Raw genomic sequence first — 23991 nt, 5'->3', positions numbered from 1 at the left:
ATGGACAGTGTCAATCCAAGATTTAGATTAGTAGTATTGCTATCATGCCCAGGAGCCTTAGTCATGTACCTGCACCCCATTGTGCTAGGAACTGTACAAACACACAACAAAATAGACAGTCTCTGTCCCAGAGAACTTAAAGAAGTGTTTTAGAGATTTTTTTCAGCACAATTAGAACAATTTTTCATCACTTTTAAAAACCATTCTCCTGCAATTTTTGAAATTCAGATACTGCCGCTCATTTAGGTCCCATTCCTGCAAAGATTTACGCTTGCTTAACTTTATGGATTGTGAATAGTCCCATCAAAGTCACTGACTACGCAGTGAGTAAAATCTGCAGAAGTGGCTAAGTGACTTAAGACCCGAAATTGCATTTTCAAAATGAAACAACAGCATTTAGGCACCTAAGGCTCAGTGAAAGTCAATGGGAGTTAGGCTCCTAAAGACCAGAATTTTTAAGTTATTTAAGTCACCTAAGGATCTGGACCTAAGGATGAGATTCATGGGAGAGCTTGTGGCACCTTAGAGACTAACAAATTTATTTGGGCATAAGCTTTTGTGGGCTAAAACCCACTTCATCAGATGCATGGAGTGAAAAATACAGTAGGCAGTTTATATATTACAGCACATGAAAAGATGGGAGTTGCCTTACCAAGTTGGGGGGGTCAGTGCTAGCAAGGCCAATTCAATCAAGCTGGATGCCACCCATTTCCAACAGTGGACAAGAAGGTGAGAGTATCAACAGAGGGAAAATTACTTTTAAGTCGGCCATTCTTCAACAAAAAAACTTCAAAACCAGACTTCAACGAGAAACCGCAGAACTGGAATTGATTTGCAAACTCGACACCATCAATTTAGGCCTGAATAAAGACTGCGAATGGCTGGGTCACTATAAAAAGTAAATTTTCCCTCTGTTGATAGATACTCACACCTTCTTGTCAACTGTTGGGAACAGGCCACTTCCACCTTGATTAAATTGAACATGGTTAACCCTCTGAAAGATGAAACACCTTTGTGAACCTTTAGCCTACTGGTTAAAGTACTTAGCCAGGATGTGGGAGGCAAGGATTTTCAATTCCCCCCTCTACCAGATGTGGTGCAAGGATTTGAACTCCCACCTCCCAAGAGCGTGTCCTGTCTACGGGGTATTGTGGGTCAGGTCTCTCTCCATCTCGACTGTTGGAGTTCTTCTACTGTATAAATAATTAAATATTCACTGGTTCCACGAGTGACTATATCCAATGGGATGTGCGAGGTTCTAGCCCCTCATTAAGGTGGGAACTGAATCCAAGTCTCCCATATCCTGAGTGAGTACTCTATCCATTGGGCAAAAGATCATAAAAAGGAAAACCGCTCATCCTCCTCCCGCAAGGGCAAGATAGGCAGGGGAAGACCTAGTTTATGAATCCCAGTGGGGCTTAGGTTTAAATTAGGGTATGTCTACACTTCTAGCTGGGGGTTTGATTGCCAGCTCGAAGAGCCACACTAATGCTAGCAGTCATCGAACTAGCACTCTCAAAGGAGATTGCAGCCCAGCAGTGTGAGCGGCGGGAGGGCCTAGCTGCCCCAAGTATGTACTTAGCGAATTTGATGGGCTTACACTTGAGGCAGTTAGCCCCTCCCGCCACTTGCACTGCTCATGTGCCTCCTCGAGTTGGGAATCACACTCCTAGTTCAAAGTGCAGACCTACCCATGGGTGCCAAGCACTGGGCAGTGACAGGATTTTGGCGGCTATGCACATGCCTAGCTGATGAAATTTAGGTGTCTGGGGACTTTAATAGTGGAAACTTAGGTGCCTAGGGATTTTATGTGCCTACAGAGTTAGGCAGCAACTGAGCAGGGGTTTGTGAATGTCAGTGGCACCTAAATATTGACTTTTGATGCCTAAAGTGGCAACTGGACACCTAAATCCCCTTTGTGACCCCACCCTAAGCATCTAAATCAATTCTGAAAATGGGACAGACGCTTCTGAAAATGTTACCCAGCACATAAAGTTAAGATGCGCACACATTTGCAGGATTGGAGGCTTACTTCAGGAGAACCAGATTAAAGCAACTACCCTATTATCATTCACTTTTTACATTTCCCTCAGCTTAGACAATCAGCATTAACTATGAAAATAATAAATAATAAATAGTAATAAAATATACGTAGCTCTTATATAGCACTTATCAGTAGAGCTCAATCATTTTACAAAGGTCAGTATCATTATCCCAATTCAATAGAAAAGTAAATTAGATATTTACAATTCTCTCAGTTTGATTTTTTGCCTAACAGTGACCCTTTAAATACTATCTTTTTGACAACAAAAACATAAGAACGTAAGAGCAGCTATACTTGGCCAGACCAATAGTTGATCTAGGCCAGTGGTTCCCAAACTTTAACAACCTGTGAACACCCTTCACTAAAATGTCAAGGCTTGCGAACCCCCTCCTAAAAATGAATATTTCCAGGAATTTTCTCCTTTACCTGAGTATAAATTATAAAAGTAGTGATCTTGGAAATATAAAATGTTTTTATGACATGCTTATTTCACACTATTATTAATTCTTTATCGTTACAGTATTTTTATTACATTACGAAAACGGCAACACTCTTCCAAGATCTCACTTTCGTAGCTTGTAGCACTTTGAATAAGCCTGTTATAAGACAAGGCTCCTATGTTTCATCAAGGAGTATCAGATGTGAAACAGCATGAAGGTATTTAAGAAGCCAACTCAAAGAGTTCCAACACAACAATTCAGGTCTTGAGCAGTCCAGGCAAACAATACACATTACAACAACGCTTAAACTTGTTCTTTGTAATAATTTTAAAAACAATACTAGCTGCCTATTTAGTTTTAAAAAACAGCAAAAAATATCCACCTCCCTTTCCAGTTCTTATAAGGAGTCTTGAAGTTTAAATCTCCTCAGTGTGATAGATATGCTTGCTTTGATCGGCTTACCTCTTGGAAGTCCAGGGGCTCCGGGCTGCTCACCCCGTGCTACCCAGGGTCCCTAGGGACAGCTCTGTCTGCCATTAGGGAATCCCCCCCGAGAACCCCCTGTAACATTTCACGAACCCCAGTTTGGGAACCACTGATCTAGGCCAGTATCCTGTCTGACAGTGGCCATTGCCAGATGCTTCAGAGGGAATTCAGAGGAAATGAACAGAACAGGGTAATTTTGAGTGATCCATCTCCCGTCATCCAATCCCTGCTTCTGGCAGTTGGAGGGTTAGGGACATCTGGAGCATGGGGCATCATCTTGGCTAACAGCCACTGATGAACATATCCTACATGAACTTACTTAAATTCTTTTTGGAGACCAGTTATACTTTTGGACTTTGCAACATCCTCTGGGCAATGAGTTCCACAGGTTGATTGTGTGCTGTGCAAAGAAGTACTTCCTTATGTTTGTTTTAAACTTATTTACCTTTTCACATAGGCAGCAACACTTCACTATTCACTTTCTCCACACCATTCATGATTTTATAGATCTCTATCATACCCCCTTGGTCATCTCTTTTCAAAGATGAACAGTGTGTCTTTTAATCTCTCCTAGTGTGGTTCCATACCCCCTACTCATTTTTGTTGCCCTTCTCTGAACCTGTTTTATTACCTCTCTTTTCCTAGGTTTCAGAGTAATAGCCGTGTTAGTCTGTCTTTGCAAAAAGAAAAGGAGTACTTGGTTACTCTCTTTTCCTAATGGTTCCTAATATTGTTAGGTTTTTTTAACTGTCGCTGCACACTGAGCAGATGTTTTCAGAGAACTATCCAAAATGAATCCAATATCTTTCTTAACTAGTAACAACTAATTTAGATCCCATTATTTTGTATGTATAGTTCAGATTTTTTCCAATTTTGCTGACATAACTGCTTGTGTACACAGCGCTATGTCAGAGGGAGATGCTCTCCTGCCAACATAGATACTGTCGCTCATTGAGCTGGTTTTATTATGTCGATGAGAGAGCTCTCTCCCATTGGCAAAAAACGGCTACATGAGCACGCTTACAGTGGCACAGTTCCATCACCACAGCTGTGTCTCTGTAAGTTTTTAAGTGTAGACATTGCCTTAGGACCTCATCCTGCAAGGTGTAACATCCAGGTGAACTGCCTTCAGGTTGCGTCTGGAAAGTAAAGCAGTCTTCCTGCATGCTACATGTTGCAGGACTGGAGCCTTAATGCTTCCTACTATTTTTCTTCCCAAAATGAATACTAACTGGAGTGACTCTTTCTCATGAAAATCAGTGATTTCCTTCCTACATGTAAATGTAAGTCTTACTTTAGTTACCTGCCATGCCTTTTTTTAGACTTAAGCATAACTTAGAAGTTGTATAGAAAAGACAAAAGGGGATTTTAAAAAAAAACAAAAACCCACAACTCACCACATTTCATCATTCCTACTTCACAGCATTTCCGTAGTCTACATGCCTGACAGCTTTTACGCCTATTTTTATCTATTGTGCATTGATTGGTAGCTGGACATATGTAATCATTGTGTCCTGCAACAGGATATAAAGAAAAAAAATTTTAAATCTCAAGCAATGTTAAATTTCTTCTGTTAGGTAACTTGAAAAACGTTTTGTAGCTGATATAATGCTGAATACTATCGTTAGAGCAAAAGATATACAAAGCAAAAGGTATTCAACATCGTTACAGAAGGCAATAAATATAACCACTGATTGTGGAAAGCACTTAAGCTTTTACATCAATGAAAATTAAGCATGTGTTTCTACTTAACATATTAAGTATTTACTTGAATCAGGACCAAAGAGTAATTTTTTTCAAAAGTGCCTAAATCACTTCAGCTCTTAAGTCTTAGAAAAGTCAATGGGACATAGGCTCCTAAGTGTCTAAGTCACTTTTGAAAATTGGACGTAAGTGCTTTTGGAAATTTTACCCAAAGTGCCTAATTTTCATGCTGTATGAAACCTCAAACATTCTGATTCTAGGTATTCTATAAAGCAGATTTTCATTGTTAGTGCATGTTTTGCTGGCACAATGCCACTTGTTTCAGTGGAGTTTCAGCAGCAGATAATTTTGCCTAAGGGGTTTCACTAGTGTATCGGAGTAGACTATTATTTTATTAATTAAATACAACCAAGTCACTTCCTGTAAAACACTGTACATTTCCCTTACAGAAATTAGCCATGGATGCAAAATATTCTCTATCAGTTACAGTTTTTTATTAGTCTTCCCTCTTTTTTGGGGGGGCGGGCAGATTATATTTTTAATTGCTGTAAAATTAATAGATCAAAAAAACAACAGAAGGTTTTATGTTCTTGGTTCATGAACAAGCAGTTCAGGAGTTCTTTTCCCAAGGGTAACTATTTTAACTGAGCTACTGTGAACATTTCCTTGTAAAATTAAAATATTTTCCAACCTTGAATTTTTCAACTACAGTGCTTAAAAAAAACACATCAGATTACAATTTGTTTAATGTCTTACTGGCAGATATGACTGACAAAAAAGCAGTTCAACTTGGGCAAAAAGGGTGTAAGGGTGGCTTTAAGCCACCTTCATTGCCTCCTAATTTTAGGTTGCACCAGGGTCCAGAGCAATGTTCCCTCTAATTTTTTCCATTAAGGTAGGTGGAATAAATTTTGTTTTATGCACCACCAATAGAAACAAAAAACCTAGATATAGTATATATTTTTTAAAAGTTACCATAGGGATAATTACTCCAGCCAGGACAGGTTAGGCATTTTAGAACTCACTACTCAAAGAATTAAATTTAAGTGTACGAGAGAAATAAAAATTATGAAATGCATAGACCAGTCAAAAAACTAAAACAACAGCACTTTGAAAGAATAAAATTACAGAGAATATGTGTGCATTGCAGTAGGAAATACCAAGAAGTAACAAAAATACTTGTATGTGTTGAGAGGTGAGCGTGAAAGTGAGTGAGCAAGAGAGCATGTATATGTGAGACACAGAAATAGTAGGTGTGCTGACTGCTGGGAAAGTTTCTGAGAGATGTCATGCACTGTCTCTTTAAGGCACTCACTGAAAGCTCTCCTGAGTCCTGTCTCCCCCCCCCCCCCTGCAGAAATGGGGTACATGGGCAGGGGGAGGGGAGAGAAAAGAGAGCTGGCTGCTGGGGAGGTCTCAGACTGTGCACTGTCTCTTTACGGCACTCACTCATTCACCTGGAAGGCAGCTCTCTTCTGCTCGGAGTCCTGGGCCAGGCTTTCCCCTCTCCCCTGCTCTGTGGCTATGTGGTACAGGGGCAGGGGAAGGGGGGACACCCTGACATAAGCATCTCCCTTCTTCCCACCCCCCATCCCCATTCTGCACAGCCAGCAGGAGTATCTCAGGAGAAATGTGGGTGCAAAGTGTGGGGGAGGGAAGCACCTGAACACACACTGCCGGATGTAAACAGCTCTACTAATCAAGCGTGCAGCACTTGAATCACTCTTTGGCAGCTGCCCAACCATGCAGCTTAGAGGGAACACAGGTCCAGAGCAACTCCTGGAATTTAGACAATCCGGAGAGACAGTCTTAAGTTACAACAGTCTGTACCTGCCTGCCTATGCGAAATTGTGCTGCTCAGTCTCCTCTGCACTACATGCTGCAATTTCAGCTCCTAACTTTTCTCTTCCACCCTGGCTCTACCCCAACATGCTACTCATACCGGCTTTGCTAAATGTCTTGAAAAAGGGGTATGTGGACAGCATATGGCAGTCTTCTGCAGTGCCCATACTAGAACAATTCTCTCCTGGTCAGAATCAGAGCTCTACAACCACTTTACCTGGCACAAAGGGCTTGAAGCAGAGGCAAAAACCTCACCAATAGTATTTAAAGAGATTAAGTCAACCTGAAATATTGTCTGTTTAAACATTATTTTAAAGTAGTTTCAATACTGTTCAATTTTTGTGGTTCTACAAATCACGTTTTCTGTTTTAAAATTCTTTTCTCTTTCCTGTTAAAGTGTGACAGACAGCTTCCCCTGTCATTTATATGAATCTGACTATACAGAAGAAACACTGAAATTGATTGCATACCAAGTCCTTTCAAATGCAAAATAAACAAACAATCTGAAATTAGAGGGGGGGGGAAAAACCTCCCCCCCACTTCAGGAGTCATGCTGCCACTGGAGGCTCACATAGCAGGTGTGTGTTAGGAGTCACAGAGGACTCAGGGGAGGTTATGGCTTCTTTTAGTAACATTATTTCACCACTCTGATTCTGCTTAGAAATTTGCAAAAGGATGGAGAAAGCATGCCACAAAGCGTGACTAGTTCATAGTTTTAACCATTCGTCTATCACTGCTCCACTGGAAAAAAAAAAATCTTTAAGGAATCATTCACACACTGAATAGGTAGGGAGGACTATCTGCAGGCTTGGGAGTCGGGGGGCAAGTCTGACACTGTGATAAACTCACTCTATCCATTCTGCAGATTTAGGGCATTTTTTGCGTTAATTCCTACTGCTTTTCTCCCTGTTGTATTGTATAAGGAAGGAGAACTTAGGCCCCATATTCATTAATGGAACAACTTCTACCCTCAGTTGCATGCATACATAACTGCCATTGACTCCTATGCAGACAGAATTTAGCCCTAATACTGGTCAGCTAAAGAGATATTTAGCTGAACTATAGATATTCCTGAACACCAATTTTCTAATTAAGGGTCATAGATGCCAAATAATGTTTAAATTTACCTTTAAAAAACTTCCTCCACATTTTCTGTGCAAGCTAAAACCTTAAAAGGATTTGCCTTTTGTTGGATCCACCCCATATCTATTACAACGGTAAACTCTGTATAGACAGAGTTCAACAGGGAAGTACCATGTGTTTTGTTTTTTGTTTACTTGCCCATAAAGAACATAACTCTCCTATCTGGTGTGCTGCTGTGCCAACTAACATTACAAAGATCTGTAAACACCAGAACAGAAGGTATGTTATGAAGAAAAGTGAAAGGCCTCAAGCCAAAGCCACAATACTAAAATATGCTCCCAAAGAAAAATAAAATTGAGTGGCAAAACTCCCACCGACCTCAGTGGAATTAGAACTGGACCATAAGTTACTACAAATATCTGATAGCAAGCAAATTAACGTTGCTCAAAGCAAAAGATACTAATTTCTCTCTGTGCAACATGATAACAAAAAAAGAGATAAAAGATTTCTCAAATTGCTTAGGGCCAAATCAGCCTCCACTGATCCAAGGGAAGAAAACTCAGGCTTGGTCTACACTGAACAGTTATATCAGCATATATGCATCAATTGGGGTGTTAAGAAACCACATCCCTGACTGTCATAGTTATGCCTACAGAAACCCCAGTGTAGATGCAGCTATGTTGATGGAAGAGTACTTCTGTTGGCAAAGGCCTGGTCTACACTATGGGTTTAGGTCAAATTTAGCGGCGTTACCTCAATTTAACCCTGCACCTGTCCACACGACGAAGCCATTTTCTTTGACTTAAAGGGCTCTTAAAATCGATTTCTTTACTCCACCCCCCGACGAGGGGATTAGCGCTGAAATCGGCCTTGCCGGGTTGGATTTGGGGTAGTGTGGACGCAATTCAACAGTATTGGTCTCCAGGAGCTATCCCAGAGTGCTCAGTTGTGACCGCTCTGGACAGCGCTCTCAACTCAGATGCACCGGCCAGGTAGACAGGAAAAGGCCCATGAACTTTTGAATCTCATTTCCTGTTCGGCCTGCGTGGCGAACTCACCTGCACAGGTCACCATACACAGCCCATCAGCACAGGAGACCATGCAGTCCCAGAATGGCCAAAGAGCTCCAGCATGGACCTAACTGGAGGTACGGGATCTGATCGCTGAATGGGGAGATGAATCCGTGCTGGCAGAACTCCGTTCGAAACGACAAAATGCCAAAATATTTGGAAAAAATCTCCAATGGCATGAAGGACAGAGGCTACAACAGGGACCCACAGCAGTGCCACGCAAAAAGTAAGGAGTTCAGGCAAGCCTACCAAAAAACCAGAGAGGCAAATGGCCGGTCCGGTTCAGAGCCCCAGACGTGTCTCTTCTATGATGAGCTGCATGCCATTCTAGGGGTGCAGCCACCACTACCCCAACCCTCTGCTTTGACTCCATCCAAGGAGTGCGAGGCAACACGGAAGCGGGTTTTGGGCTGAGGAAGATGAGAAGGTTGTAGACATCTCACAGCAAGGAAGCAGAAAAACCGGTTTCCCCAACAGCTAGGATCTGTTTATTAGCATGGACGTGGACCTAGTACCCCCCAAACCCACCCAAGGCAGGCTCCCAGACCGTGAAGGCGGAGAAAGGACCTCTGGTGAGTGCACCTTTGTAAATATTATACATGGTTTAAAAGCAAGCGTGTTTAATGATTAATTTGCCCTGGCATTCACGGCCAGTATAGCTACTGGAAAAGTCTGTTAACATGTCTTGGGATGGAGCGGAAAACCTCCAGGGACATCTCCATAAAGGTCTCCTGGATGTACTCCCAAAGCCTTTGCAAAAGGTTTCTGGGGAGGGCAGCCTTATTCCATCCTCCATGGTAAGACACTTTACCATGCCAGGCCAGTAGCACGTAGTCGGGAATCATTGTAGCGTATGGTCCCGGTGTTTGCTGGCATTCAAACAACATCCGTTCTTTATCGCTCTGTGTTACCCTCAGGAGAGTGATATCATCCATGGTCACCTGGTTGAAATAGGGTGGTTTTAGTAAGCGGATATTCAGAGGTGCCCATTCCTGCTGGGCTGTTTGCCTGTGGCTGTATAGAAATCTTCCCCGCTGTTAGCTACGCGGTGGGGAGAGGGGTGAAGCCATCATCTCAGAGAATTGGGTATGTGGTGGTGGTGGTGGGGGGGTTAGTTGGGTTTCTGCTGCAAGTGAACCCGGAAACTGCAGCCCCTCCTTTTAAATGGCCAACCCAACGGCTACTTTGTATGGGAAATGAGGGCACTGCTGTTTGAAATCATTCCCACATGTTATGAAGGTTAAAGAAGCCAAAAGACTGTGGCTTACCATGGCTGCCTGCAAGCCGAATTCTGTTGCCCGGCCCTGCGTGAGTGATCTCTCACACCAAACCAGCATACCCTCAATAAGAGGCAAAATGCGACCTTGTAATGAAAGTACATATGCTATATAATGTTAACAGCAAGGTTTACCATGGAAGAGTGTACCCATTGTTCTATAAAATGGGTCCTTTTTTTCCCCTCCACCAGCTGCATGTGTTTCTCCTTCCCAGAGGCTAGCGAAGATTAGAAGGCAAAAAAAAAAAAAATGCATTTGCGATGAAATGTTTTCTGACCTCATGCTGTCCTCCCACACTGACAGAGCACAGAAAAATATGTGGAGGCAGACAATCTCAGAGTGCAGGAAAACACAATATGACAGCGAGGAGAGGTGGCGGGCTGAAGATGGGAGGTGGCATCAGCATGCTGAAAGAAGGTAGGAGTCAATGCTCAGGCTGCTGGAGGATCAAACTCATATGCTCCAATGTACGGTTGAGCTGCAGAAAGCAGCAGGACCACACACCGCCGCTACAGCCCCTGTGTAACCAACCGCCCTCCTCCCCAAGTTCCATAGCCTCCTCCCCAAGATGCCCAAAAACGCGGTGGGGGGGGCCCTCAGACCACCCAGCCACTCCACCCCAGAGGATTGCCCAAGCAACAGAAGGCTGGCATTCAATAAGTTTTAAAGTGCTGTGTGGCCTTATCCTTCCTTCCTCCACCACCCCACCCCGTGCTTCCCTCCTCAACCATCCCTCCAGGGCTACCTTGGCAGTTACCCCCCTATTTGTGTGATGAATAAAGAATGCATGAATGTGTAGCAACAATGACTTTATTGCCTCTACAAGTGGTGATCGAAGGGGGAAAGGGAGGGTACTTAGCTTACAGGAAAGTAGAGTGAACCCCAGGGTGGGTTTCCATCAAGGAGGAACAAACAGAACTTTCATACCCCGTAGCCTGGCCAGTCCTGAAACTGGTTTTCAAAGCTTCTCTGATGCGCACCACGCCCTTCTGTACTCTTCTAACCACCCTGGTGTCTGGCGGCACATAATCAGCGGCCAGGCAATTTGCCTCAACCTCCCACCCCACCATAAATATCTCCCCCTTACTCTCACAGATATTGTGGAGCGCACAGCAAGCAGTAATAACAATGGGAATACTGGTTTCACTGAGGTCTAACCGAGCCAGTAAACTGTGCCAGCGTGCTTTTAAACGCCCAAATGCACATTCTACCACCATTCTGCACTTTCTCAGCCTGTAGTTGAACAGCTCCTGACTACTGTCCAGGCTGCCTGTGTATGGTTTCATGAGTCTTGGCATTAAAGGGTAGGCTGGGTCCCCAAGGATAACTATAGGCATTTCAACATCCCCAACAGTTATTTTCTGGTCTGGAAAGTAAGTCCCTTACTGCAGCTGTTGAAACAGACCAGAGTTCCTGAAGATGCGAGCGTCATGTACCTTTCCCAACCATCCCACATTGATGTTGGTGAAATGTCCCTTGTGATCCACCAGTGCTTGCAGCACCATTGAAAAGTACCCCTTTCAGTTTATGTACTTACTGCCTTGGTGCTCCGGTGCCAAGACAGGGATATGGGTTCCATCTATTGCCCCACCACAGTTAGGGAATCCCATTGCAGCAAAGCCATCCACTATGACCTGCACATTTCCCAGAGTCACTACCCTTGATATCAGCAGCTCAGTGATTGTGTTGGCTACTTGTATCACAGCAGCCCCCACAGTAGATTTGCCCACTCCAAATTGATTCCCGACTGACCAGTCGCTGTCTGACGTTGCAACCTTCCACAGGACTATCGCCACTCGCTTCTCAACTGTGAGGGCTGCTCTCATCTTGATATTCTTGTGCTTCAGGGCAGGGGAAAGTAAGTTCCATGAAAGTGCCCTTACGCATGAGAAAGTTTTGCAGCCACTGGGATTCGTCCAAGACCTGCAACACTATGCTGTCCCACCAGTCTGTGCTTGTTTCCCAGGCCTAGAACCAGTGCTCCATGCCATGAACCTGCCAAACTGACACCATGATGTGCACATGGCAGGGGCCCGTATTTTGTGAGAAGGCTATGTCCATGTCCTCATCACTCTTCTCACCACGCTGTAGTCGCCTCCTCCTCACCTGGTTTCACTTTTCTTGCAGGTTATGGTTCTGCATATCCTGCTGGATAATGCGCACGGTGTTTATAGTGCTCATAATTGCTGTGGTGATCTGAGCGGGCTGCTGTGATACAAGTAGCCAACACAATCACTGAGCTGCTGATATCAAGGGTAGTGACTCTGGGAAATGTGCAGGTCATAGTGGATGGCTTTGCTGCAATGGGATTCCCTAACTGTGGTGGGGCAATAGATGGAACCCATATCCCTGTCTTGGCACCGGAGCACATCATCCCAGTGCTATGGCGTCTGCACTGAAAAAAGGCGTGAAACGATTGTCTGCCGTTGCTCTGACGGAGGGAGGGGCGACTGACAACATGGCTTGCAGGGAATTAAAATCAACAAAGGGGGTGGCTTTGCATCAAGGAGAAACAGAATGCCTGCCTCAAGGATAGAGCTCAAAACCCTGGGTTTAGCAGGCCGTTGATTTCATGGAGGGAGGGAGGGGGAGAAAATGAATACAAAACAAGTCTGGTCTATTTCTTGTTTTGATCCACTTCATCTCTCTTTATACATCTTAGGCTGGCAGAAGACGGTGCAGTACAACTGCCGGCAGGACTGAATCGCCATGAGTCGAAACTTAAAAGGGAAATGACCTGGCTGAGTCACTCCCATGTCTGCCCAGGCGCTCCTGACCGACCTCACTGAGGTCAGCTAAAAGAGCACCCTGGAGCACGGTGACGATGGCTACCAGTCATACTGCACTGTCTGCTGCCAAAAGGCAATGAGCTGCTGCTGTGTAGCAATGCACTACCACACCTGCCAGCACCTAGGAGACATACGGTGACGGTGAACTGAGCAGGCTCCATGCTTGCCGTGGTATGGCATCTGCACGGGTAACCGGGAAAGAAGGCGCGAAACCATTGTCTGCCATTGCTTTCATGGAGGGAGGGAAGGGGGGGCCTGACAATATGTACCCAGAACCACCCGCGACAATGTTTTTGCCCCATCAGGCATTGGGATTTCTACCCAGAATTCAAATGGGCGGCGGAGACTGTGGGATAGCTACCCACAGTGCAACGCTCTGGTAGTCGACGGTTGCCTCAGTACTGTGGACACACTCCGCCAACTAAATGCACTTAGAGTATTTGTGTGGGGACACACACAATTGACTGTATAAAAACGCTTTCTATAAAACTGACTTCTATAAATTTGACCTAATTTTGTAGTGTAAACATACCCAAAGCTAATGTTGTTGAGGAGATGGTGTTCCTACACCAACAGGGTAAAAAGAAAAGGAGTACTTGTGGCACCTTAGAGACTAATCAATTTATTTGAGCATGAGCTTTCGTGAGCTACAGCTCACTTCATCAGGGCTATCACCAGCAGGAGAGTGAATTTGTGTGGGGGGTGGAGGGTGAGAAAACCTGGATTTGTGCTGGAAATGGCCCACCTGATGATCACTTTAGATAAGCTATTACCAGCTGGACAATGGGGTGGCTGGAGGTATTTTTTCATATTCTCTGTGTATATATAAAGTCTGCTGCAGTTTCCACGGCATGCATCTGATGAAGTGAGCTGTAGCTCATGAAAGCTCATGCTCAAATAAATTGGTTAGTCTCTAAGGTGCCACAAGTACTCCTTTTCTTTTTGCGAATACAGACTAACACGGCTGTTACTCTGAAACCAACAGGGTAGGAACTCCTGTTGGTCTTGGCTGCGTCTACACTAGGGGGCGATGCCAGCATAGCTATGTACACAATCTCCGAAGTTTAGACATACACGAGAGAAGAATCATGGGGAAAACCCTGATCACCACACTCAGGGTAAGAGGGGTTCATATTTTGTACCAGCTACCATGGTAACAAGTTAAATTTTGCCCCCAAAGCCTTTAAATACTGGGGGATCCATCCTGCTCAGGCATCTTCTGCCTGCCATCTCTGGCTTACTGGCAGCAGAGTTCAAATCAATCCATGTTGCCTGGGACTACCAACTGCTGATGTCCCTAGAATCCCCTAAAGGGGAAGTTCTACAGTGCACGTTAAGCCATCCTCAGATTGAATGAACTGTAAGGAACCTATTGAGGTCAATAGAATCTGAACACAGCAAGAATTTTTCTTCGTGTAAGCATTGGGATCTGGGTAGGTAACAAAACCTTCCTTCTCTATGTCTAGTAAAATTAGGTTTTTGCTATTTGCTTTGTAAACACTTGACAATTACTCAAATCATAACAGTTCTCATGAAGAAATCAGTTTTAATTTCTGAATACAGTGCTTTTACTTCAAGTTTGATGTAGTTACAATAAATCAGTGGTAACTGTACTTCAGAAAATAATTGTAATCCCACCAGTATTTTATGAAGTAGGTACAGGCATTTGAATACTAAAAAATAAATCATAGAATCAGAATCATAGAATATCAGGGTTGGAAGGGACCCCTGAAGGTCATCTAGTCCAACCCCCTGCTCGAAGCAGGACCAATTCCCAGTTAAATCATCCCAGCCAGGGCTTTGTCAAGCCTGACCTTAAAAACCTCTAAGGAAGGAGATTCTACCACCTCCCTAGGTAACGCATTCCAGTGTTTCACCACCCTCTTAGTGAAAAAGTTTTTCCTAATATCCAATCTAAACCTCCCCCACTGCAACTTGAGACCATTACTCCTCGTTCTGTCATCTGCTACCATTGAGAACAGTCTAGAGCCATCCTCTTTGGAACCCCCTTTCAGGTAGTTGAAAGCAGCTATCAAATCCCCCCTCATTCTTCTCTTCTGCAGGCTAAACAATCCCAGCTCCCTCAGCCTCTCCTCATAACTCATGTGTTCTAGACCCCTAATCATTTTTGTTGCCCTTCACTGGACTCTCTCCAATTTATCCACATCCTTCTTGTAGTGTGGGGCCCAAAACTGGACACAGTACTCCAGATGAGGCCTCACCAATGTCGAATAGAGGGGAACGATCACGTCCCTCGATCTGCTCGCTATGCCCCTACTTATACATCCCAAAATGCCATTGGCCTTCTTGGCAACAAGGGCACACTGCTGACTCATATCCAGCTTCTCGTCCACTGTCACCCCTAGGTCCTTTTCCGCAGAACTGCTGCCTAGCCATTTGGTCCCTAGTCTGTAGCGGTGCATTGGATTCTTCCATCCTAAGTGCAGGACCCTGCACTTATCCTTATTGAACCTCATCAGATTTCTTTTGGCCCAATCCTCCAATTTGTCTAGGTCCTTCTGTATCCTATCCCTCCCCTCCAGCGTATCTACCACTCCTCCCAGTTTAGTATCATAAATAAATAAATAAAAATAAAAATAAAGAACTACAGATAATTTAATTCACATTGGCTATTGCAAAGTATTATGGTGATTGTCAAAGGGACAACTTTATTTAATACGGCTCCCACAAAGTCAGCTCGGTAGTCTAAAGGAAACTTTACTATTTTGGGGTGGGGGAGTTAAGCAACAACCTGAACTAGCTTGGATGCAGAGTGTAAAATATGTTTTGTGTAGTGAAGGCCATTTCTTGTATTTATAGAACCTCTGGATTAAGACCAAATGTTATCTGCCTAGGTGAATTAAAACGTTCAATGGACTAAAACAGGTATCCCGTTCAATGCTAAAGCGTAGGTGAGCAAAGCATATCAGGTTAACATTTTTCCTCCACATAGTACTACAAGACCAATTTACTGAATATGTACGCAAAAGTCTCATTTATTATTTTAGGTTTGATTTTAATGATTTCACACTGCATGCAGATTTGACAGTCATTGTTACACTGCATGCACAGTACATATGCTATCTCGAAAAGGCAAACCACTTTTGTACAAATTGCTACTCAGTGGGTGAAATTTACCCTGTTACATAGGGCTCATGCAGGTACTTCCACACCACTAAATACCACTGCAAAAAGGGGAAGAGAAGTATGAGCAGAGAAACTATTGGGGCCTGCCTTTTCATACCTCAGATATTACAGAGTGAGGGTCTGGCCTAGATCTAATTGAGAGCACAGAAGACTGGGAGCAGGCCAATTTCACCCCACAGATTTCACCCCACAGATTGTAACAGTAGGCAAGGACAGACTACATTATGTATCTAGAGTCATCGGTGGGTTTGCACTGAGTTCCAGTATTTGAGAACTAAAATTTTGTTTTGTAGTAAGACTTTCAAAGATTAGAAGGTGAGGTTTATCTTGATCCTAGTTAAGAAGAGCTGCAGTGTGACTTCATGAAAATAACTTTTGGATTTTACCTAGTATGAGTGAGGTTCTTCAGAGTTAAATTTATTTATATCAGTGAAACTTGTTATTTTTTATCCTCCTGCCCTATCCCCAACTCTCTACCTTTTATCAGCCACAATTATTACACCAACTTTGCATTTCTGAAGGCAAAGTAATCTGTAAGAGTCTGCAGTACCATTTCTCTGATATGTCTGCTCCAGGGTTTTAAATGGCAACATATTTTGTATCCTTCCCTAAAGGGATCAAGTGTCCATTCCCTTCCCAACGCTGACAAACAAAAGACCATAAGAGAGTATTCAAATCATGTTATCCTACTGTACACTAATTACAATTTATGTATATGATCATATAAGACACCACTTTTTTAAGCAAAGGCTTCCAAAACTATTTTTCCTACCTTGGATACTTCTTTTAAAGAATGCTTTACATCCTTCACAAGACCAAACACCATAGTGATATCCTGAAGCATAATCACTGCAGACTGCACAGAAGCGTGCATCTCTTTTTGAACCAGGACTTGTACAATCACTGCCATTAGATTTTCTTTTTAATGTCTCTCTGAAGGAAAAGTAAACAGTTATAAAAGAGTAAAAAGTTAGGATATATTTCAAATTCTCATTTTTCATTGTATTCACTTTAGCCTTTTTAAAGGCTCATTATTACCAAGCATGTTGCAATCTGAAACACTCTGTGTTACGTGTTTGTCTCACAGAGTAATTAAAACAAATACTGTAACTCTAATGTTGTTCATACAGATTGTCTGGAAAGATTTGGAGCACCCGGGCAAATAGATGGTACTGCTGAGGTGATAATTATACAAACTCACAGAAATTAGTGAATGGTAAGTGAGCAGCAAATAACTGGATGTTGTATTTAGGAAACTTGCCATGGGAAATGGAGCTCTCAGATACCACTATGACTGATGCAGTATAAAAACTAAATAGAAGAGCAAATAGACTTTAGTCTGCTACATACTGGTAGTCACTGGCAATGGACAATTATAACTAGAGCAATTTCCTGGTAAATTTCTATTTTTAGTCTATCTTAAGTTTGGGAAACATCCCCTCCTTCATTATTCCAAAAATGTGTCTCATAAGCAGCATAAGAGTGTCCTGAGGTTCAGCACAAGAATCCATTTCTGGATTGTCTGTGAGTACTAATATCAAGAGAAGGTTTTAATCACAGTTATTTGTAGGGTGTGGGTGGGGGGGAAGGTTTGGGTAGTGTTTTAATTGCTGGTGAGAAAGTGGTCGTGGTTTCAGTCAAGCAGATAAATCATCTTAGTGACAACAGAATGCAGGCTGTGCTACACACCTTGCCTCAGATGTATTCATTCCCTAATGAGGAGCTTCATTCATTCATTCCAGCTGGCTGAATCTCAAATAACTGATAGAACTGAATTTGAAATCTCAAGGGCCAGCTCAGTAGATTGGGGAAAGTGAGACTTATCAATAAGTCCTTTACTGAGGTTGGCAAGAGTCTTGAACCAAAGGATGCCTGGATACAAGTAGGAACGGGAAAGAGAGAGGGGCAAGGTCACTAAGAGCAAAACGTTTCTTGTTTCTGAGGTATAACAACCAGTTCCAAACACAATACTTACCTATCTGATGAAGGATGGAGCAAGGTAAATGGGAATTACCATTGGGGGGAGGGATAGCTCAGTGGTTTGAGCATTGGCCTGCTAAACCCAAGGTTGTGAGTTCAATCCTTGAGGGGGCCATTTAGGGATCTGGGGCAAAAATTGAGGACTGGTCCTGCTTTGAGTAGGGGGTTGGACTAGATGACCTCCTGAGGTCCCTTCCAACTCTGATATTCTATGATTCTATGATTCTATTCTATGATTCTATGAATTGGGATAAGAATAAGGAATCAGTTGCTTCGTGTCACTAGATGCTATAAGGAAACTATAAGATATTAGAGGGATTTAGAAAGAGGTAGTGGTGCTAGGGAATTATTTCATAAGGTACACCCAGAGAACAAGGTGTATTGTAAGCAAACTGAGAAAAAACACGGCAGCTTGCCTTTTGGATGACTGTAGCAGATCTTAAGTCCTTGGCAAATAGAATTTGTAGCTAGAGAACCTGGATTTGTGCAGGAAATGGCCCAACTTGATTATCATGCACATTGTGTAAAGAGTTGTCACTTTGGATGGGCTATCACCAGCAGGAGAGTGAATTTGTGTGGTGGGGGGGTGGAGGGTGAGAAAACCTGGATTTGTGCTGGAAATGGCCCAACCTGATGATCACTTTAGATAAGCTATTACCAGCAGGACAGTGGGATGGGAGGAGGTATTGTTTCATATTCTCTGTGTGTATATAAAGTCTGCTGCAGTTTCCACGGTATGCATCCGATGAAGTGAGCTGTAGCTCACGAAAGCTCATGCTCAAATAAATTGGTTAGTCTCTAAGGTGCCACAAGTACTCCTTTTCTTTTTGCGAATACAGACTAACACGGCTGTTACTCTGAAACCTGTCATAGTGTTCTGTGTGCATGAAAGCAACAATAGTATGCAAAAAAAACCCAGAAGCTACATAATCATTTATGTGCCTAGATATAAGCAAAGTAGCAGGGCCTTCAGAGTTACTCGCTGATTCTACTCTTGCTACATAGACAGAAGGAGATCAGTTATATCAATCAGTGTAGTCAGTAGGGTTTTAAGTTCTTAGGGAGCTAGCATATATTTCTGGGGCAGGAAAAACCTATTCACCAAAGACTCTACATGGAACTTTAGAAAAGCACTTAAAAATATACTCCAGGCATTCTGAAAGGATGAATAAGAACACTGAAAAGGTAGAAACATGCTTGAACGTAGTTAAAACTACATTGACTATCACTAAAACAGATTTATCCCAGTTTTAAAGAAAGGAAGAAGGGGCAAAAATAGTTAGCCTATTTTATTAGGGATTGCAAGTATTCCTCAGAAAAGGCTTTTACACGTGTGTGCGCGCGTGTGTAATATATCCTCACTTTATGCCATAATTCCTCTGTTCACAGTTCATTCTGGGATGCATTAACAGGAGTGTGGTACATAAAACATGGGAGATAATTCTCTCACTCTATACTTGGCACTGGTGCAACCTCAAGCTGGAATACTGCATCCAATTCTAGTGCCACACTTTAGGAAAGATGTGGGCAAATTGGAGAGAGAATCCAGAGAAGAGCAACAAAAATGATAAAAGGTATAGAAAACCTGTCTTATGAGGAAAGGTTAAAAAAGTAAGCATGTTTAGTCTTGGGAAAAAGAAGACTGGGGGCGGAGGGGAGAAACCTGATAATCTTCAAATACGTTAAGGGCCATTATAAAGAAGGTGGTGATCAATTGTTCTTCATGTCCAATGAAGTTAGGACAAGTAGTAATGGGCTTAATATGCAGCAAGAGAGATTTAGGTTAAATATTAGAAAAAAAAACTTTCTAACTCTGAGGGTAGTTCAGCTATGGAATAGGCTTCCAAAGGAGGTTGTGGAATCCCCATCATGTGAGGTTTTTAAAAACAGGTTGGACAAACACCTGTCAGGGGTGATCTAGGTTTACATAGTCGTGCCATAACACAGAGGGCTGGATTTGATGACTTCTCAAGGTCCCTGTCAACCCTACATTTCTATGAGTTTATAGATTTTCAACTCAAGGAAAGTCTTGTATCTCATATTTAAACAAATACCTTACTTCATTATGGGTTTTAAAAATTACTTGGAACTTCTGCCTATGCTTAATGGAACAGGGGGCTGGTTCCTCAGAGTTCATACTCCCCACTATTTGATATTTCATTTCAGTTATTATTCATAAGTTTTCAGCATCATAATCAATAAATGGCAATAAATTAATACCATGAACACTGTATTAAGACTTCACCACAGGATGAAGCAAAAAGGAGAAGCAGGACTGTGCACAAAAATGCTCTTATTCAAGTCTAGATATCTACAATATGGAAAATTGCTTCTGTTTTATCTTTATGGTCTAAAGTTACAATGAATCCCCATTCTTAGAACTGTGCTCCCCCTGTGAATGGGATCAAAATATGTTATAGCATAACAAAAAATATCAACTGTATCACTAGTAGGCAGTATGGCAGCTATCTACTGATGAAAAACAATGGTTACCCACTTCTTCAAATTTCAGCTACTTATGATACATAAGTATGAAAAAATAATCAGCCAACCACTAGAAAAGAAATATTGGGTATGTATGGACTCTATTATAACTGCTATGTTTAGCAAACAAGTATAAGATACCACCATTCATACAAAAATGAACTAAAATACAGGCTGAGATACTATGCCGTGCCTCCCAGAGGCACAGTGCAGAAGGCACTGCCCAGAGGAGGCAGGGCTGTCCCAGAGAACACGCCAGTGTCGTGTGTAACTTAATACCTGAAGTTACAACAGCCTCCAGATGGCTGCCTCTGGCTTGCAGCATAAGCCAGCATGGCCATAGTGGGTGGCATCCACTGCAGTCCTATTCTTGGCATGCCGTGCTATGACTTCCCAATACAGGGCTGTGCTAGAAGAATTCTCTCTTGGCCCTCTGCAGGCTCTGTGTGGCACTTCCACAAATACAAGGCCTGAGATGGGGGCCAGGGGAATAATGTAGGGCAGGGGTTGGCAACCTTTTAGAAGTGGTGTGCTGAGTCTTCATTTATTCACTTTAATTTAAGGTTTCGCGTGCCAATAATACATTTTAACGTTTTTTAGAAGGTCTCTCTCTATAAGTCTATATATTATATAACTAAACTATTGTCATATGTAAACAAGGTTTTCAAAAAGTTTAAGAAGCTTCACTTAAAATTAAATTAAAATGCTGATCTTACGCTGCCGGCCTGGGGTTCCGTTCACCTAGGCCGGCAGCAGGCTGAGCGGAGCCTGCGGTCGGGACCCCGGCTGGCAAGGGGCAGGCAGCCAGAACCCCAGACCGGCAGTGGGCTGAGCAGGGCCGGTGGCCAGTGGCCCGCTGCCGCTCAGCCCGCTGTCTATCTGGGGTTCCGTCCACCGGCTCCTGCCGGCCAGGGTCCCGGCTGCTGGCCCCGCTCAGCCCGCTGCCAGTCTGGAGTCCTGGCCCTGTCCACATAGAGTAGGTACCTACCTTCTCCCTGGTTCTAGCCATTCTCTTCCTCTCTCTGCACTGAGATGAGGGTGGGAGTGTGCTGAGAATAGGGCTGGGGGTGAAGGAGCAGGCTGGGGGTTGGGGTGCAGGGTATGGCCAGGAGCTAGAATGAGGGAGGGGGCTCAGGGTTGAGGCAGGAGGTTTGGGTGTGGAGCGCTTACTTGGGCAGCTCCCATTTGGTGCGAGGGGTGCAGGTAGGGATGGGGGGGTGTGTGCAGGAGCTCCCGTCTGGTGCTCGGAGTGGAGATGTGGGGGGTGCAAGAGTCAGGGCATGGGGTGTAGGGGGGTGCAGGGGTCAGGGTGTGCGTGAGGAAGGTGCAGGGGTCAGGGCAGAGGGCTGGGGTCATGGGGGTGCTCCCAGGCCCCTGCCTGGAAGCGGCTCACAGCAGGGGGCTGGAGGGGATATGCCCTGATTCCATCCCCTTCCCCAAGGTCCCTGGAGCAGCAAGCGCGCTGCGGCTCCGCTTTTCCCTCTCCCCCTCTGTAGCAAGGGCTGTCAGCTGATCGGCAGCAGGGAGGGAGAGAAGGAGGGGCAGTAACCCAGCATGTTGGGGGAAGAGGCGGGGGAGGGGGAAGCTTGCCTGTCCTGCAAGGAGAGGGCGGTGGGTGGAAAAGAGCGGGCCGGTCAGGATTTTTAGTGGGACGCTGCTGTCTACCTGGGTCCAGCAGACAGCAGCATGCCATTAAAAATTGGCTCGTGTGCCGTATTTGGCACGCGTGCCATAGGTTGCTGACCCCTGATGTAGGTCAAGGGTTCTCAAACTTCATTGCACTGTGACCCCCTTCTGACAACAAAAATTACTACACGACCGGGGGGGGGGGGGGGGTGTGGCAAAGCCAAACCTCGACCCCCACCAAAGCCCCAGGGCTTCAGCCCCAGGCAGGGGGCTTGTAACTTGAAACATACTGCCCCATGCTGAAGCCAGCCCTCTCAACCCCATTAAAACAGTTTGAGAACTGCTGATGTAGGTAATAGAAGAAACAGGCTAACTTTTCTGATATTTAACATTAATAGATCAAATCTGGATTCTTTACATGATACTGAATACAAGCAGTAATGCCTGTAATAAGTAAAGAACCTGGTGACTCAATATTTAGTTGCTGAAGGAACAACTGTGTTTGCAATACCCACATTTGTAAACAGATTTTGTGCACAAACTGAGTAATTGCATCCTCTGATTGATGCTTATGTTGACTCCCACCTATGTATTCAAGCGGAGTATGAGTAGAAAAAGTGTGGATGTATTTTTAAAGACACACCCAGTTGCTCACGACTGAAAATTTTGACCAAAGATACTGCTGTGCAAATCTCAACTATCTGTACTGATCTTTTACTGGCTATAGCCTCCAAAGGAGCTTTTTAACATGATCTTGTAGAGTGAGACAGTCTTGTTAATGACTAGCAACTGCTAAATGCTGTTAGCGAGCTATACAATAATATGGTTCTCTTGGACACAGTTTGACCTATTACATCAATGTTAAATCCAAAGAGAATTTTTAAAGTATGCCACAGCATTGAAGTCCTTTGAGATACAAAGTTTTTACACAGTGCTGGCTTTATGAAACATATAGTAATGAGTAACCCACCCCAGCAGCTGTAGATATTTCCAGACAGAGACATCTTAAACAGTAATAAACTTCTGAAATTTTTGTATAAAACACAATATCGCTTATGGAGTTCATTTCCTCGTGGACCAGTGTGTAAAAGTCATATGTAAAAAAAATACCACCTTAAAATGATTGAATAAAATGTCAAGTAATAACTTGCAAAAAATGCTGAAAGAATAAAATATTTACCTGTTCATAGGCAGTGCATGGTCCACTGGTCTTGCGTCACACCACGGGCTCTTTGGTTGCTCTGCATATAAAAGTGATGACTGGCAATGTAATGTCAAAGGTGAAATATGGCCAGGAGCAGACCATAAAACATTTGGGCTTGATGTCTGCCTTACAGATGCACTTTCTGAATCATTGAAATTGCTAGGAATGTTGTAATTCATCATGGCAGGACTATAGAATGCCATTGCAGAATATTCATGTCTGTTTTCCATATAAGATGAAGGAATATAAACTGGGCTCTGTTCCATTGTCAGAGCAGACTGACTGCAGCTATAAACAGGAGAGCTGATGCCAGGAGGAGAGATTTTAATTTCTGTTTTACTACATCCAGTATCCTGAATTGGCAGTAACTGAGAAAACTCCTTGTGAGAAGCAGCACAGACGGACATTCTGAAGCAAGACTGAAGCAGAGTATGTGTTGTTCAAATATTCATCCGAAGCTATTTAAGCTAGAAAAATTAAAATATTAAAAGTTGCTTAATTTTCTAAACTAAAGAGAATACAGGTAATAAAACTGCACATCTTGAGGCTTTTTATACAGTGGTAAAGATGCAGTCAAAATTAAAAATAAAAATGACAGTGAAAAATAATTCACACATTGTATTTAAGCTTCAAATTTGCTTTCTAAAATACGTCTAAATTGTGTGTAAATCTTAACACAAGTTTTTGAAGCGTGCTACTCAGAACTTTGATCTCAGAAAATCTACTTGAGCATTTAAATGCTCCAAATTAAAAAAAAATCCCATAAGTCTGCAAGCTTTTATAGTTCTGTGAATTTTCTCCCCTCCATTTGCCCA

The 23991-nt window shown here is 43.3% G+C and overlaps 1 protein-coding gene across 1 annotated transcript in view; it reads right to left on the bottom strand.

Annotated features, from left to right (window-relative positions):
* The window catches only part of ESR2 (estrogen receptor 2), a 69910-nt gene extending 46315 nt beyond the window's left edge, over positions 1-23595 (bottom strand). The window contains exons 1-3 of the mRNA XM_073349864.1: positions 23153-23595; positions 16655-16815; positions 4368-4484 (exon numbers count right to left, since the gene is read on the bottom strand). Coding sequence (XP_073205965.1) covers positions 4368-4484; positions 16655-16815; positions 23153-23583 — 709 coding nt within the window. The 5' untranslated portion in view covers positions 23584-23595. The remainder of the gene's footprint in view (positions 1-4367; positions 4485-16654; positions 16816-23152) is intronic.
* Positions 23596-23991: the final 396 nt, after the last annotated feature.

Source organism: Lepidochelys kempii, chromosome 6 (assembly GCF_965140265.1).
Source record: "Lepidochelys kempii isolate rLepKem1 chromosome 6, rLepKem1.hap2, whole genome shotgun sequence".
NCBI lineage: Eukaryota > Metazoa > Chordata > Testudines > Cheloniidae > Lepidochelys > Lepidochelys kempii.
This window is presented reverse-complemented; position numbering and strand designations above follow the sequence as displayed.